General features: G+C 40.2%; 1 protein-coding gene across 1 annotated transcript in view; it reads left to right on the top strand.

Moving 5' to 3' along the window:
* Positions 1 to 18,683, top strand: part of otog (otogelin) — a 63,701-nt gene that overhangs the window by 8,132 nt on the left and 36,886 nt on the right. The window contains 14 exon segments of the mRNA XM_038701931.1: positions 781 to 890; positions 1,874 to 1,999; positions 2,256 to 2,364; positions 2,608 to 2,654; positions 3,644 to 3,789; positions 5,057 to 5,189; positions 7,172 to 7,355; positions 7,928 to 7,939; positions 8,972 to 9,096; positions 9,615 to 9,827; positions 10,766 to 10,931; positions 12,003 to 12,077; positions 12,582 to 12,625; positions 13,043 to 13,208. Coding sequence (XP_038557859.1) covers positions 781 to 890; positions 1,874 to 1,999; positions 2,256 to 2,364; positions 2,608 to 2,654; positions 3,644 to 3,789; positions 5,057 to 5,189; positions 7,172 to 7,355; positions 7,928 to 7,939; positions 8,972 to 9,096; positions 9,615 to 9,827; positions 10,766 to 10,931; positions 12,003 to 12,077; positions 12,582 to 12,625; positions 13,043 to 13,208 — 1,656 coding nt within the window.

The following is an 18,683-nucleotide window of genomic DNA, read 5'->3' as shown; positions in this document are numbered from 1 at the left end:
CTTGGGATACTGAGAATGGACTGGTTTTCCCAGTGGGATTGTCTTATTTTTAATAATAATTTTATTTAATAATTCATTTTATACATAAATATTTAAGTAATCAATTTAATATTATTAATATCTGGCAATGGGGATTTTGAATTTTAAGTATCATCTGCCTCTTTCCTCTAAACGCTGCTGAGTGCTCTGAACATCCATGTTGAAGAAGTGTTTAAAACTGCTCGCTATTTTCCCACAATGTTAACTATGATATTGTTTGAACACATCTTTATATCTTTAGCCAAGTGATGTGGTTTGAGATTTCTTGGATTTTTGCCCTTTGCAGTCCATGTCCACAAAGAAGGCTGTGAGCATGTTTGTTACTTTCTGGTTTTAAAATGATCCCATCAGCTTTCTCACTTGTGTCTCTTGGTGACTCAGGCCCATGATCCCGAACGATCCCTCTTTCTGTGAGTAACATTAGCCTTTGCAATCTGTTACTGTTAGCTCAGAGTTATTTGGAACAGAGACGAGTGCTGAAGACAAAACATTTTACTGTGTTCAGAAACACGTTCGGATGATACAATCACACTACTGCAAAGTTTTTCAGCTATAGCTTATTATTTAAAGCCTTACTGGAATACTTCCCCATTAACAGACAATTCTCCAGTTGTCCCTCATGATGGAGACACAGCTGCTGGCTAGTTATTTGTTTGAGCTGCACAATCTAATCAGGCTCTGTGGCAACATCTCTCCTGGCTCTGCTCAAAGAGTCCTTCTCTGTCTGTTACTCTGTTGAAGGTCGGGTCCCAACGGTGATGTGGTATGCCAGGTGTTCAGCGAGTACGCCCGGGCCTGTGCCCACGCCGACCACCCACTGCACGACTGGTGGCAGCACATTCCTCACTGTGGTATGTTTTTCCAGGTATTTTAAATTTTGTGCCGCAGAGGACAGAAAAGCTGCATGGTTCAACAACATGCTTGAGTTCCTCCTCTCTAATATGGAAAGGTGTAGCATTCGCTGAAAAAAGAAAAACAAAGAAAACTATTTGGAGATAGAGAATGACTTCTTTATCTCATAATTAAGCATCGTCATTGTAGTTTATGAGATCTTTATCTTGTAATTATGAAATGGTAATACGAGATATGGGAGTCACAATTGCGAGAAAATGTCTGTAGTTAATTTAGAGAAGGTTAGTGGAATAGAGGCTAGCTCGAAGCTAAAATTTACGTTGTTATTTTTGTTATTAATGTTATTTTTATTGATCGACTGTCTATTTGTATAGGCTACCTGATATTGCTGAGGTCAGCTGCAGCAGTTAACTGAAAAAAGTTATTGGAACAGGCAAGCTAACGGGCTGAGGACTTATATTACACCAAAAATAACCAAAATCCACTGAAATTCTTTTTATCGATCAGATATGTACTTGTGTAGCTTACGTAACTCTTAACTCACTACTGCGAAGGTCAACTGCAGCAGATCTATTTACTGTTCCACATCATCTATTACATAGCATAGTTACCTTTTAATAGTCAACATGCAAACAGGACAATTCAATTTATATAATGAAAACATTTAGTTTTATCTGTATTTCAAAGTTGGATTTCTGCCTGTCACACACACACACACACACACACACACACACACACACACACACACACACACACACACACACACAGATCTGCAGTGTTCAGGTTCAACTGCCAGCAATCATACTTCTGTATTTTTGCGTTAGAGAGGTTTATTCAACTCCAAGAAAAGTTTTAAGACTGTAGTTTGTGGCGTCATCACAGCAGCTGCTCCGATATTAAAGCTGTCCATTGTTTGTTTGATTTGGCAGGTGTATGGGCAGTCCCTTTTGACATATATGTTGTGTTTAATTTTTGCGACCAGCGAAGCAGTGTCCCCTAGGTCTGCAGCACAGGGAATGCATCAGCTGCTGCCCGGCGTCCTGCAACCTGGAGCGAACATGCATCGACAGCAAGCTGGCCTGCCTGGATGGATGCTACTGCCCTGATGGTGAGCAATGTCTATTCCCCCGAAAAGACTATCCCAGTTTTCTGTCCTTTATATAAACCACCATTAAACCACCTTTAAATGAACTTAGATTAACTTTTCTTTCGCATCCTTCAAAAGTGATCTACTTTTATTAACTAACCAGACGTGACAGAAATATCCTGCATCTTCCATTTTGTCTGTATTCGGACTCCAGATTAAATCAAGCAATAATCTCCTTTCTATCTGTTTATCTGTCTCTCCTGTTTTCTCTCCTCAGGTCTGATCTATGAGGACGGTGGCTGTGTGATGCCCTCCGACTGTCCCTGCGAGTACCACGGCATGTTTTATCCGTCTGGACAGACGCTGCAGGAAGAATGCAACAACTGGTGAGCAGTGTTTAACCTCTCTCTCTCCATAAATAACTTGTGAAACAGTGATGAGTACCAGCTTCATGTTTTTTTACAGTTATTAAATTACATCTCTAATAACCTTCATTTCATTTCATTTCATTTCATTCCTAGTCTTGTCCTTAATCTTCTCAGATCTGATCACCTGGGATCAGTGATTCTGCTGATAATTTCATTCCTTTAATGTTCCCCACCTGTGGTCGTCTCTGCTTTCTATTTCAGCACATGCGTGGGAGGAGTGTGGAACTGCACTGACTACAGCTGCCCAGGTTTGTGCCTTCCCACTGTGGGTGGTTACGTTTTTACTGTACTGCAGGTCACATTCCATGAAACACTGTGATGGGAGGTGATTATTTTATTACAACCCAAAAATGTTCTCAACAAGTCACATTTTCCTCAAGCTTCTATTTTATATATTTGCTGACTCTAGTTAGGCAGCAGGGAAGGAGTAGGCTTCCTACTTTGGGAATCAGAAAGAAAGAACCATCGTAGCAAAGGTCAAGGAAGTCTCCTACTTTGTGAGCCAGGGAGGCGAAAGTCTCTAGATGTGGTGCAGGGAAAACCTTCCTAGATAGGGAGGAAAAAGTAGCAAGACTCATTATAAAAGGGCAAGAACAGCAGACCTTAAAGCAACATCTGAATCAGACATTTATTCATTTAGCTGACGCTTTTATCCAAAGTAACTTACAATTGCCATATAAGTCAGAGATCACACACCTCTGGAGCAACTAGGGGTTGTGTGTAAGTGTCTTGCTCGGGGACACAATGGTGTCTCACAGTGGATTCAAACCCGGGTTGCTCACACCAAAGGCATGTGTCTTATCCACTGCTCCATCACCACCCCGAATGTCAAATAATTATTTATTTTAGGTAAGTTTAAAGGCAGATATTTGCTCCTGAGTGAAAAGTTGAAGAGGGTTAATTCTGGTTTTAAACTTTTCTTCATGGTCAGAAAACGAGTACTGAAAATTTAAGGTTCCTCATAACAAACAAGGGAAAAGGAAGCATCCTAGTTAGGGAGCAAGGCGGAGAAGGAGAAGCTCCTACTTTGGGAGCCTTTCTAGTCAAAGAAGGAAAAACCCTTAGACACTGCCATTAGGTTAAAGAAATCTGGCAAAAAAGTTAGAAAAGCTTTCACTGATTGCTGTTGAAGTGCTATTGATCAAGGTGTCTGCCCATTAGCTTCCATACTGTGGTTCTAAGTTGAAAGTTTCCTCGAAAGAATAAAGGCAATAAAATTGTCTCACTCTCTCTACAGGCGAGTGCTCAGTGACTGGCGATATGTATTTTCAGTCCTTTGACGGGAGGATCTACACCTTCCCTGCAACATGTCAGTATGTCCTCGCCAAAAGTCGCAACTCAGGAAAGTTCACAGTCACCGTCCAGAACGCCCCCTGTGGAGCTGTGAGTTACGTTTAATCTACATTATATTTATTTTATTTTTCGTTGCGATTTCTACTTCTTTTTCTGCTTTTGAAGCAAACGTCTCTACTCTTCCACTTAAGACTCTGCAATCAAACTGTTTTGCCGCTTACAGGTTTATGCAATTTTCGGTCATGTAGATCGTATCATAGTTTTAAGTGCCCAATAATCCCTGCTGAGTCCAGGTCATTTTTGTTCAAGAGCCATGCTGGGATTTAGAGAAATGAAAGCCTCGGGGAAATGTTGTCGATCACACTGTGGCAGATAATGAGCATGAAAAGCAACAAAAGACTGAGAGCTTCTTCTCCTCTCCCGTCTCTCCAAAGCCTTCAATTTCTCCGCAGCCTTTGAGCTGCTCTGCAAACAGGGGGCGATGGAGGGGAGGAGGCGAGATATAAAATGTCCCACTCATCAGAGCAGAGGCCCGAGACCTCTAACAGCCAACTGAACAGGATTACCTTATCTGGCCTGACTGACAGAGCTGTGGATGGCTTTGTAGTGAGGAGGGAGGTGAAGAGAGGCTCTGGAGGGTTAGGGGACTTGGACAGAGAGAAGGTTATGCGAAAACAGGAGGTGAATGATGGGAAGAGTAGAAGGAGGAGGGGGTTGCTAAAACCTTTTGGCTATGGGGCTCTGCCACTTATGAAAGAGACGATTCATAGAGGCAGATCGCTTACTGTCAGCAGGCTTCCTTACTTTAAAAATATCCGAGCAGCAGAGTAACTAATTGTACCTTTTCTAAAGTGATGTACTTAAGTACAGTTTTGATGTACTCATGATTTCCTTGAGTATTTACATTTGGAGACAGTAGCAGGTTTTATATTCAAAATATAACCAAGATTTTTATATTAGCAATGGATTACATACACATGAAATGTGTTGCTCATAGTGATGAACCTGTGGTGAATTGTCTCTGACTCTGCAGTTTGCTGTTTTGGTTTGAGTGTACGTTATCTGCCCAGCACCAAATGGAGCGTTTAGCAGCTAAAGAGGCAGATACTGTATTTCCCTAAGGAGTTGAAAACAGTGAATTCTGGACATTTTCCAGATGTTTTTAATCATCAAATTAAGCACTCACATTTCATTATGTGTCATGGAGCCGGTGATTTGAGAGTAAAAACTTCTTGTTTTCTTTTTTCCCTCTCTTCCCATTATGTCAGTCTCATTGTGTGTCCTGTTATGTATCTGAATTGCTGCTGTTTGGGATAATGCCAGCATGCTTTATCAAGCCATCTTGTCTCATTTGCAGAATTTGGATGGGGCCTGCATCCAATCAGTTAACCTGGTTATTGACGAGGATCCAAGAACAGAGATTACACTGAGTCACATCGGAGAGGTCTTCATGGCTGGACAGTACCGCATCTCCTTGCCCTATTCTGACGGTAACTCCCTCATCTTTTATCACCTTCCAACATTGTTCACATCCAGCACCAGACTTTTTTCAGAACTCTGGCGGTCACGGCAGAGACAGATTGAATGACAGCTCCGCTATTGAACAGAAATGTTATAATACTTTACTTGGTTGGTGCTTGCATTGTGTTGCCCAGAATGCCTTCCCTCTGAGTATTACTCCTTTTTCACAGCAGCCTGTTCATGACTGCGGCATTATGTAGATCGAGTCAACAGCCTTTTGTATGTTTTGTGTAGAGACAACACTTTATGTTCTGTTACAAAGAGGTACTAACAGAATACTTGAATCAATCAACCAGTCAATTCAATCAATCAGTCTATCTTTATGTGGAACCTTTCATGTACAATTGAAACACAATAAATTCCAGATATAAAGGAAAAGGAGGATTTAAATCTTAAAGTACAACCCCAAACAGATCCAAAACTACTGCTGAAATGATTAGCCAATTTTTCGATTCATTTTTCAACAGAAAATTAATCAACAACGCTTTTGATATTCAATACTTTTATCCAATTTATCAAGAGTGTCTCAATGTCAGGACCTCTTTGTTTTGTATCATAGTAAAAACTGAACAAAACAAGATATTTCATGACATCATCTTGGGCTCTAGAACAATTTCAAGGACATTTTTTATGATTATTTGATATTTTATGAACTAAACAATTAATTGATTAATTGACCAAATTATTGATGAAAATAACAATTAGTTGAAGCCCAACTCAAAGCATAATGAAAGTCACAATAAAGACAGAGTAGGAAGAATACATTTCCTCAGTTGGAATTGTCTGTATTAATTAATTGCTAAGCTAAAGACACGGCGATGTCACAGGCATTTTAATATTTTGAAAGCAGAAAATGTTTCTCTGAAACATTAAACTTCGGGTTTTTCTTTAGGTTTGTTTATAAAGTTACCATTCTGCACTTACATCCAACACTAGTATCGGTAGAAATCACTGTCCGTCAGATTGTCAGTACTGCCAGTGTTCATTATCTCTTAAAGAGGAGTTTGTGGGTGCGAGTACCCAGAGTTTGTGGGTGCGAGTACCCAACAGTGATGTCACAGTGTACTGGCACACCCAGGAGTACATTGTTACCTCACTGCAAGGCCACAGGTTAAACAAATGGAGGTCAGCAATAAACTGGGTGAAATAGGATGAATCGTCGCCCCGTTAAGAAAGACGCTGTGCGCATTTACGCACGAGGTACAGCAGCAAAACGTCATTGATTATTTGAATCTCCCGACACTCTGACAGAATCGGTCAGCAGCCTCTTAAATCATGAAAGTAATTTGTTAAAGCACAAACCTATAGAAATCTATTTACGCATGATCCATCAGGGAAGCTACCGATTTTGTTAAGAGGACCCAGATACCTGGAGTGTGCAACATGCGTACAATGTCGACCATTGGATTCCCGCAACAGGAAATACTGTTTCTCTTTTACTCTGGATTTGTTTTTCTGGTGCTGAAATGTTTCTCGGTGTTGGTGAATTATAAAAAAAAAGAAAAAAACACAACTTACTTGTGGGTTAAAATGCGTTGTAGCAAGCGTTACCGAGATTGGGTATAATGTTAATGATTTATTTTTAGCAATGCGTTATATTACTGCATTACAGCAAAAAGCAATACATTACTGTAATTGCGTTACTTTTGTAGTGCATTACTCCCAACACTAGCAATGGAGTAATGGTTTTATGACCAGTTCTCCTTTTTGTTTGTATCATGCACACGGAGTACACACTGATCAACAGGTAGCGGTAATATGCTACCTGAGACGTAGCACTGCACCAGCAAAAAGCAGGGAAGAAGAAGATTGGTAGCTTGCGAATATGGAGGTAAAGAATGCGGGTTTAAAAAAAAAAGAATTAAAAGCAAACTTTGCAAGTGTTTTATGCAGAAGTTGAATGCATATGTAATTATGTTAACCCCATCTTCTCCTCCCACATCACCCACAGACACCTTCCACATCCAGGAGTTGTCGTCCATGTTCCTCCAGGTGAAGACGGCGTTCGGCCTGCGTCTGCAGTACAGCTGGAATGAGTTTCGCCTTTACCTGCAGGCCGAGGAGCTGTGGAAGGACAACACGGTGGGCCTGTGTGGCACCTTCAACGGCAACATTCAAGATGACTTCCTGTAAGTGTGTGCCTGCTGGCCTTTGACCCCTCCCGCGCCCTCTGCCAACCCCCCCCCCCCCTCCAATGATAAAAAGAGAGAGCATACTCCTGTTTCAGAGGCAGAGAGGGAGGTGATGTTGAAGTGCTCTCTCTCTCTCACACTCCCTCTCTGTAATGCACACTGGCTCTGCGGCTCGGCATCAAAAGCCTCGCTCTCTGATCAGCTCTTTTAGGCGGGCCAGATGAGCACCCAACTGGACACGCCGCTTCAACAAGGAATTTACTGTTAGTGGAATAGGGGCTCCACTGTACCGTATCGTAATGGCTGACCATAAAGGGCGGATGTTGTCTAACAGCTGTAAATGGATATACATCACAGTTGGTTACTGAAGTGGTCGTATGCTACTTGAAAGAAAACTGGAACTCACTTTGCCCGAAGCTCTCCAGAAGCTCTCCAGAAAACACTAGAGGACACTTAAAATGATGACTTGCAGGATCTTCTATTTTATATTTTGTCTTTAGTTCTAAGCACTGACTTATGTTGTCTTTTTAAAATGCTGTTTTGGTTTTACTATGCTTAAAGCAACATGATGTTAGATTCGTTTTTCTGTGCGATTTAGCGCGCGCACCATTTCAGAGTGTAATTCCCCGTAAATAAGGATAGCTGTTCACTGCTGAGTAATGTTGGAAAAAACAGTTACGCAAAGCAACTTGAAACTTTGGTGGAAACAGCAAAGCCAGAAAGCAACAGACACAAGAGCACTTACAGTAATATCGCAGATGTCTGAGTGTTGTTATGTAGTAAGTTTGCTAACATCAACTCAAGATTTAGAGCTTGCGGCTAAACTTCTGGCTGATTTTGCTCGAGTTGACAACTTTGCTAACACAGTCAAATATCAAGCAAGCGCAACAACACAATACATTTTGAGCACAGAATTCAAATGTTATGGGCATGAAGCAGTAATGACAGGAGAGGCCATTCTCCCTTTTACAAGTCAGTGTAACATGAAAATGATTTTGAAGCTGTTATTTTAAGATAAAAGTACAACATAATGTTGCTTTAAAGCTACACTAGTTAAATTTGACTGATTAACATCTGTTTAGACATTTAGGGGCCAAAACAAACAGCACAGTAAGTCAGAAACAGTCATTTCTCTTTTCCTCTGGTACTCTGAATTCAAAAGTAAAGTGGGTCCTAATCGTGTGAGAGGCTGAGGCAGAGGAGGGACTCATGTCATGCCAATCCCTGAATACCAGCAGACTGCAGAGAGGGCTGTTGAGACATCCAAATAAAATTTCACATTTGGGTGGCAAATGTCTCTTTAAAGGTTTAAAAATATATATTTATCTGTCACTGCATCCAGTTTGACAGACAGTTGCTTTAAGTCCTGTCTTTTCTTTCTTTGTTGGAAAATGGATGATGAACATTTCAAGAATTTATAATTTGCAACATATATGAATCTGTTCAATCTGAAAAGATGGTACCTCCGTTTTCTCATCTGGAGAAATAGGGCCTTTCTTTTGAATGCTTGTGTTGATTCCCATGTGGGCTAGGAATCTGTTGTAGCACTAGCCATCACTATCCATCCATCTAGTTCGTCTATGTTGTTGTAATGAATCTGTGCTCTCGTTTACCTGCAGATCCCCATCAGGTATGATAGAAAGCACTCCGCAGCTGTTTGGAAACGCCTGGAGAGTCTCGTCAGCCTGCTTGCCCAGCCTGAGTACGCCTCAGCTCGACCCCTGTGACACACACCAGCAGGCCGGTCAGTCCATCTTCTTCCACAATGTTATATATTATCCACATAAATATTCAGTGTCTTATTTATCAGGTAAGAGTGTATTACTTTATTGTAGACAGATAATTTGTTTTTACAATCCTAAGTAATAAAGAATTCAGATGTTGTTGACATTTAATTCTGCATAAACAAAAAAAGTTAAGACATTTTTATTCAAGGTCTATATTTTAATAATGTCATCGTGTAATCTTTGAAGCAAAAAGTTAGCACTCAAGGCTAAACTGTGCTTGTCACGTGTCTGCAGCTGCTTCACAGCAAACATATTATAGGTTCATGCTCTCATCAGATTGCTGTCGGGCTGTGAAGCAGCTCAAGACGCATTCATTTACATGGATGTGTTTGAATCACACAAAAGTCAATGTAACATAAGGCTTGTCCACAGATTGTTTGTATATACTGTATCTGTACATTTTCAGCTACTACCCTTGTGAATTTCTGCCTTCATGTGTGTGACGTGATGTCAATCTGCTCCTTCCCCTGCTTAGTGGCCTATGCCTCAGAGATGTGTGATGTCCTGAACCAGGAGCTGTTCTCCGCTTGCCATGAGTACCTCAGCCCGACATCCTTCTTTCAGCAGTGTCGCTCAGATACCTGTAAGTGCGGGACGCCTTGCTTCTGCTCTGCGCTGGCCCACTACGCTCGTCACTGCCGCAGATTCTCTATCATCATCGACTTTCGATCGCAGATACCCGACTGTGGTGAGTAAATATGTATACAGATCAAAGAGTCTGGCTTGTCTCTGGATTCATCTTTTGTTACAGGCAGCTGAATTTATGAATTAATTATAATGATGCATTGAAGGAAGGCACAGCACCACAAAATGCTATGCCTGAAATCTTTGCAGACCTTTCTTTATTTCCTTCTCGTTATTGAGACCAAAATGTTAAAAAAATATTTCATCCCTTGCCTTACTGATGCAAATTACAGTAGCTACTTAAAGGTTACAGCTTTTAAAGGGAAACTCCACCGATTTCACACATCAAAGTCTATTTACAGATCTTGGAGAGTAGTACTGCATTCATGAAATAATTGTATTTAGTTTATTGTCCAGAGGGAGCTGTGTGAAATCTGATAAATTGCCTCAACTGATGTCACTATATGTATACTATATGAACTGAACTGTCAGCTGTTGAGTTGCATTGTGGGTTATGCAGGTGGTTAAGGTTGTGCAAAATATGTACTAAATGCAACTCATAAATTGGGTTAGAGTTGTATATCTTAGAGAGCTATATATGTTTGTTTGTGAGAGATGTTTCTTTCTTTGATTAACTTACCAGTAATAATTAATAATTGATATCTAAAGTATATTAAAAAGCAAATATAATCAATATTTTTAATAATAAATAAGATTTGAAAAAGAACATAGTGGAGCATTTAGCAGTTAACATGTTCGCCATATCAATTTAAATGGTTATGATATGTTAATGTTGTGTTCAGAAATTGTTTCCGCTGCCCCAGAAAGTCAGTTATCACAGGTTTTAATGCGATGACATTAGAACAGCAATATCCAAAAGATACTGTGTTGTGAGACAAAGTATGGAAAAATCACACTGAGCAGCTTCCTGCTGACTTAATTGATGAGGTAATGTGAAAATCTCAATCTCAATCCTTCAGTTAACCTCGTGTCTCTCTGCAGCGGTCACCTGTCCTGCCACCATGCAGTATGGCACCTGCATGTCGTCCTGCCAGCGCCGTTGCTCCGCCCTCTCTGTCCCGCAGCACTGCGGGGAGGAGTGTGAGGAGGGCTGCGTCTGCCCTCAGGGGTCCTTCTACAATCATCGAACACAAACCTGTGTGCACAGGTGAGGCTGAGGGGGTGGAGTCTTCTTTTTTTTGGGGCAAAATAGCAACACGAGAATAATTATCAGTCAGTAAAATATATTTTTTACTGCATTTAGAAGATAAAATTCTAATATCCATGGCGTCATTTTAGCGTTAAGTTCAGAAGGAAATCAGTGGCCGATTGTCCTTGTTGTGTGTCGGAGCAGCTCCAGCTCTGCCTGCTGCCGTGTTGTGGAGGGTTGTGAAGGCCCTTAAACGGCTAACTGGCTGGAGTCACTCCACCAAACAAATCCTCTCAAAGTGATATTTGTATCTGCTCTGAAGTTTAGGTCAGCCTTTAAGTGGAAAGCCTTGTATCTTTCCTGCAGTAGTTATAGAGCCAGAGGACCTCAGTAATTGTGCTCTCCCTTTCAGCCTGCTCTGCCCTAGAAGACATGCAGCTTAATTCCTCTTAAATGTCCCAGGTTTTTACATCCTAGTGCAGCGCGGTGCCTTACTTACCATGTGATAGAGTTACATCAAGGAATTCACCGTGAAACCCCCCTTTCATTCCCACTCGATCTGGGGACGACACAGATATCTGATAACCAGTGAGAAAGAATTTGTAGTACAGAGGCCGATGTGTGGCGCTGGCCTATATGTTACACAGCTTTCAGACTCCGCTAAACACAGTTCACCACAACGTAGATCCACTGTAATTTTTTGATGTTTTTATAAGAAGAATTTTGTCTTAGTAGATTATGTTTTTGAAAGGAGGTTTGGTTGTGGATTTGATTCGACATCTTGAGCTCTGATTTCAACTCCTAAAGCTTTTCTGTCTCCTATCCAATTACCTGTAATACTCTGTTTAAGGTAACACAGAGCCCTCTTTAACATAGTTCTTTACACAATAACGAGCAAACTGAGCAGGGTCTGGTTTACGTCACTCAAACCCTGATGTGTAATTTTCAATTTAGGAGGTTTCTGAAGATCTTTGGACATCTAATTAAAAGCTTCAATATACTCACTTCCTGTTGCACTCAACAAAGAATTGCATCTGTTACATGAATATTGATGTTTTTCCTCCCTAATTTACTTTTGTGTTTTTTCAGGAGTGAGTGTCCATGCAGTTTCCTCGGAGCCGATTATGAACCAGGAGATGTGATCATGACGTCAGCAGGTGTTCAGTAAGATCCTGTCGTCCGTCAACGTCCTCCTTATCTTAACCCTCAAAACATTTCTACATTTAAAAAAAAAATATTTCAGCTGTTTCTTTTTTAACACTTTTAAGTTCAGGCAATTCAGGTAGCAAACAGTTAGAGAAAGCAGAGATAATAACTGGAGTCAGTCAAAATAATCCTTTATCGTGGATGAGAAGCTACAACCAGAACACAGGACAGAGACAAAGCTGTCTAAAGCTAAAGTTTCCACTTTGATGTGGGTCAGATTTCTGTTCATTCAATAAAACTGACAATAACTCCTGTCAGTCACGACCCAGACAAGCAGACAAAGTGCTTGTCTGGGTTCTCTCATATGGTGCTTGACAAAGAATAATCAATCACACTGGCATTGCCCTCAAGAGATCCTTGTATTTAATTTCATGTTTATTAATCTATTAACCTCCATGTAGTTTCTGTCTCTACCTTCATTCTGTATCATCACGGTCCCGTCCTCTCTGTGTTCTCTTGCAGACTCTGTCTAAACGGTAAACTGATGTCCCAAACAACAGACAGTGGTGAGTAACTTTTATGTTTTTCACTTCATTTTTGTTATATTTTTTAATCTATTCTTAAGTAAGCAGGTGTTTTGTTTTTTTGTGGCTCACTGGGTGAATGTGAGGTAGTCGTGCCAGTCATCGGTGTCACCCTCCCTCTCTCTCCCACTCTTACACCAGAGCACACTTACTGAGGTGGACATAAAAAATAAAAATGATACCAGTTTTTGTTCTGTTTACCCGACATTAATTATAAGCCTTAATTGTTGTGGAACTCAAAACATAAGAGGAATGGGATGAAAGAGTGAAAAAGAATGGAAATGGAGCCAGCCTGGTATACAGTAATACTGGAGCTCCTGGATCTTATATTGTTTCTTGAAGGTGCTTTGAACATTACAGCACCTTACTAACCTGTGATTTCTTCTTCTCTTCAAACAGACAGGCTGTGTCCAGCTGGTCAGCTCTACCAGAACTGCTCAGATGGAGAAGGTGGCCTCCTGTCAGGAAGTGGCGTGGCCTGCGAGCGCACCTGTGAATCCTACTTGCTCAACCTCACCTGCTCCACACATGAGCCCTGTGTGCCCGGATGTACCTGCCCCCCTGGGTGAGTGACACCTTGCACAAAAAAGCATAGAAGTTCACTTCCAACTTTATGGAACCACAAATCACTAAATCACTTAAAAGTAAAATGTATTTGAGCAAATGATGTGTGACACAATTTGGATTTAAAAAACAATTATTAGTTTTCATATTTTAAAAATGCCATAATTATAATAAACGTGAATGTGAAATGTACTTTGCATTTTAAAATGAAAATGCAAACTGGGCTGTTGCTTTAAGTCCATTTCACATTTAACCTTTGGTTTTTTTTTAAATCAGCAAACAATCTATTGCATCATACAGAACCATTGATTTCTTTGATAATCTTTATCACATCTCATACATTATCACCTTTTCAATACTTTGCAAATTATTTTCATTTTCTCCCTCCTTGATGCTGACCGGCCCTGAGGTTGAATTTTGAAGGGGTGGACATGTTTACTCTTGACGTGTTTGTGACCTGAGAGGTAGTGACTGGATGGTTTGAGTCCTCATAGCTATTGGAAGAATGTTGTTACAGAAACTCAAAGGGTCCCACTGCTAATGTGGTTGTGAACCTTGAAATGTTCCTTTGTGGATAGTTGTCTTGGTCAGCTGTCAGCTTTGAAGGTGACTCAGGGTGATGCTGCTAAAGAGCGTGGCCTTTTTCTTCATAGATAAAGGTTAAGAAATGACTGTGTAGGCTTGGTGAAATCTAAAGCTCTGAGTGTACCAGTCTGACTATGTCACTGAAGCTGGGGTCAGTAGGGGGGTCGGACTGCGGACTGGTTAAAGACTCTAAAAATGTCACACAAGCCAGGAATAATCCTCTTCCTCCTCCTCCTACCTCTGCAGGAGGATGGCACCGGGTCAAGGATAAAAAAAAATCCCTGTATCTGGTGACGCTCATTGCCTGGAGGAGGCTGGGTGTCTTCATACTGGCATTGATCACTGTTGATGATGACCACGATTGGTATAGACAGGACAACTCCAACCACTGAGGACTTTGATAATTCTCACAAAGAGCCATGTTAGAGTGTTTGTATCTTCCAGAAAAATTTGTGTTTTACAGCTTTATGATTGTGGAAAAAAGTATTTTTGGTTGCAACTCCAGCTGTGGCCAAAATGGCCTCACAGTTCAGCACTGACCCTGGGGGCTTACCAAGACCCATGAGGTCTTCCATGAAGTTTTCTGTGATTTAGATTTGTTATTGTAATTGTTATTGACTGCTGGTCATGGTAATACAAAGTCTGTCAGGTTCATTAAAGAGGTCATATTATGCGTTTTGGCTTTCCCCCCTCTCCTTTATTGAGCTCTTGTGCAAGCGTGTTCCCATCTTCGTCAGAAAACTCTGCTCTGAACTGTTTGCAGCTTGTTTGTAGTCCAGCCGTTTCTTCTGCTTTCTTGGGATGTCACCCCAAAACACACATCATAATGCTCGCCTAGCGGCTAGTCCGACACGCCCTCAAAATCACCGGTGGAAAAACACTGAGCTGCAGCAAACACCTCTCCTCTCCCTTGCAAACACTAACTACCCTCCTGGCAGTCAATGGACATAAAGTTGTTACTGTGATGTAGAGACAGAGCTCAGTTAAAACTTTATGGATGAAAGGTACATTTGTTACAGATTAATAACTCACCACTCTGAAACTCTTGCTCCAGTCTATGTTGCTAATCTGTTAAGGGGAACATATACAGCTGAATCGAAGCCATGTTTACCGGCTTCTCAGGGCCCGCACTACTCTGCTTCTGATTAGCTAGTAGTCCTAAACTAGGTACTGCACATGTGCAACTCCCAACAAAGATGTTGTAGAAGTGAGATGTATCACGCCATAGCTAAAACAGAGCGTTCAACACACAGGGCGAAAAGAGGAGCTGCAGCAAAATACAAAAATATGGTGTTTTTTGAAAATGAAACCATGTAAACCTGTTCTGGTACAACCCCTAAATAGGATTTTGAACCTGAAAATGAGCATAATAAGATTAACCTGAAATATAGCAAACAGGTCAGGCCAAAAGTGATGAAACCATTAGCTTTTGAATGTTTTGAAAATTCACTTGACCCAACTGAAACAAGAGTTTAAAGAATTCTTCATATGTTGATCTGATAATGGCAAAAAAACATTCAAGTCCCACTGCCTTGTGAGGTAATGGTATTTTCTTTTGTACCCCACTGCAGTAATGTTCATTTCTTCCAGGAGCCATATTTTGGTGAATCTTAGATCATCTGTAGAAGACAAAAGTCCTTACAACCAAGAGATGACAGACATCTGGGAGTAGATTACAGTAATCTGATCCCTGTAATCTCTTCTGGCTGTCGGCCTGAAAGGAGGGTTAAGTGGTTTCATTCTGTGACATCAACCAAGAGTCATCCTGATTACAATATGCACAGGCACAGGGGTTAGCAAAACATATCCTAGCTTACGACACTTGGCACGGATTATATAGCTGACTAATGGTGGCAACAGAAGCCCCATCTGTAACCTTTCTCTTTCACCTAAATGCAGACGATAAATAAAATGAAGTGTAAACACAACTAGAAAAATATGAAACTGAGTAATACTGAAGTGCTTTATACATAACAGAGAACACAAAATTAAAGACAAGAATATTTATACACTGCTAAACATAAATTTAGATTTAGATTCAAATCATGTTGGATTATATTAGCTTGAGATCCTATAAAATAATCAACGATCGCCTCAATAGGTTTATTTTGTAACACAGGTAACCAAAGACTCAACAAAAGAGCCACAAAACATACAAACAAAGAAAACACAAATGTTGCTCTCTAATGATAACATCTCAAAATGATTGACAGGTCCATGAATTTACTAATACCCGACAACAATTAAATCTAAGTTATTTAATTTAATGTCTGTCAGCACCAGAGACTGAATGATACTGATCTGCATATTTAAAAAAGCCAGTCTGAATATATCGACACATATGCATGACAAACAAAGAGGATTCATTTATTCCTTCTCGCCATTTTAAGCAATATGACCTTTATGGTGACGAGAATCTTCTCTAAATCCCAGTCCCGGAATGCAAGTCATAGCGCAAGTGTTTAATAACTCCTGAAACCTGATAGGTTGTGAGCTAATTTTGTGGTAAATATGGACACAAAGAGATCTCATTCAGCTCTCAGATGACAGCTGCAGTGTTTTGTTTTTGTCGAATTGTTATTGATTTTATTTCTCGTTGGCTATATCCACACCAGTAGCAGGAAGTTGTGTGAAAATAGTTATTTAAAACCGGTAAGAAAGCTCTGTGACCATTTATTTAAGCAGAATAGATGAAGACTAAGACTAAATGCCAAATTGTACTCTTGAAAATGGGATTTATCAGTGTTTGAAGGCTTAAATGATTTCCCAGCTGAAAAGCCCATTGAACAGCGGCAGTTCAGTCTCTTGAGCTGTAAGTTGTCTTAATTTTCTATCAGAAAGGATTTGCTATACATAAATATGCTATAGAAAATAGGAAAGAACATGTAGAAAGATCCATGTCTGAAAACAGTGAATCTAACACACAGCAATGTGCATTAACAACTCATTCAGTCAGAATTTGAAGTATTACATGACACATACATGCTGTTAGACACAGAAAGATTTAAAGATGCAAAGACACTGGACTTTTTAAAATGATAAAGTCAGTCTATAACTTAAGAATCATAAATGTCAGGGCATTGGGCTGGAGGTTGTGTATGCAGATGTTTAATGTGTAATGTTTGTGTGTAGTTCAATCTAAAAAAAACATTAAAGGTACCTTGAGGAATTTTCTTGTCAACAAAGGTCTCAACTGTTTCTTAGGACATATGGTAGAAAAAACATGAAATCCGTGCAAACTGATTACTAAACCGAGCACACTGACTGCTAAACAGAGTGTGATTTGGAAACCTGGCATTCATTTGTGGATTCAATTATACCTACAAGTAGCTAACGTTACTGTACGTGTTAATAATTTATCGCTTAATATTTTTCGCCCTCCTCCTAGCTTACATACAGGCACAGTTTGCCAGTTTTTTCCCTGCCATATGAACCTTTAGCTTGCTGTAGTTCTTCAGGTCTAAAAACAAATGTGCTGTATGCATTTCCTTCCACATAAAACATTTGTAAAGCTAATTATTTAAGTATTTAAAAGTCTGCGACCCCCCTGACGATCAGAGGAACAGCCAGTTGCAGAAATGCGCCTTGCCCGCATCCTCTTGTGTGTGCACGATACAAACAAAATGGGGACCCACTCTTATCAACATTCAGCTGCTACCGGTCAAAACACATAAGGGAACCTTTTAAAGGGATAGTACGTGACTGTAATCCAATATATTTTTAGTCAAATTCAGCAAATATTTCCTCACGGTTTGCTAGCTCTCCATTTTGAGTGGAAATCGGTTTTCCTACACAGCCATGACTCTGTAAATGGAAAACAAAGAAAATGGTGTGGACCTTCCCCACAACATTGTTACAGCCAATCAGCAGCAGTTAATGCTTGTGCACAGGAGTAGGCAGTGGAAGAGTTTTATACTCTAGGCACTGTGAAGAAGGAGAGATGATCGAGAAACAACCAAAGAGGAAAAGGTTTGAAGAGTATAAACAGAGAAGAAAGTTAAATGACCAGTTAAGGGCGAAAGTGTTTCAATGCTGGAGAAAACTTCTCAGCTTCTGAAGGTTTTATTTGTTTGGCAGCAGAAAATCACTTCACTCTCCCTTTAATCGAAAATCAATACAATCACAAACAATTAAAGCAGAGACCTCAGTCTTATGCCATTACATTACAGTACATTTTTCTTTTTTTTTTTTACCCATTGCATTTGTTGGCCTGCTACTCATCAGTCATATGGCAACAGCTTGCTGGCTTTGGTTTTCTTTTCTAAACCAGACCGCAGATGATAAGCAGGTGTTCCATCTGTCATATTAATACTATGCTTAGATGATTATCTTGAAAACAAAAAAAATCGCAACTCACAGTCAAGTGCAAGGTATTCATCTGCAGCAAGACTTAAAAACCTCTAATGGGAAATAATTAGCTGAGGTGCTGACAGAAGAATCCATTGTGTTTTCATTCACAATGGCACACTTTGTTTATGATCAAAATGTAGACCATTCATTCATTCCTCATTCTGTGACAATTAGCCCAGCTGAACTCATATGAACCTGAACTTTCAGGTGCAACTCAGGACCATGCAGCATACCAGAATCTGGTTTAGATTACAGTACGTACATACATTCAACTGTAAAAACCTGTTATTTGCCTGTAGACTATCCTCAAGAGGTTTGGGGTGTTATAAACAAATATGTAGTGATAAAGTACGGAATGAAGACATACGCAAAAATGACCGCAGACCTCTCACTAGCCATCTGATTGTCATGCGAACCTTTGAAATGCCACAAAAAAGTTTCCATCAACTGGTTTGGAGCAAATAAACCAGGCTACTGCAAGCGTTGTTATGCCAGATGTTGACATTACACATGGCTAAAAAACAAGAAGTATGGGTTTCAA

This window comes from Micropterus salmoides, unplaced genomic scaffold, assembly GCF_014851395.1.
Source record: "Micropterus salmoides isolate LMB-PRFRI ecotype aquatic unplaced genomic scaffold, ASM1485139v1 Ms_hic_scaffold_6, whole genome shotgun sequence".
Classification (NCBI taxonomy): domain Eukaryota; kingdom Metazoa; phylum Chordata; class Actinopteri; order Centrarchiformes; family Centrarchidae; genus Micropterus; species Micropterus salmoides.
This window is presented reverse-complemented; position numbering and strand designations above follow the sequence as displayed.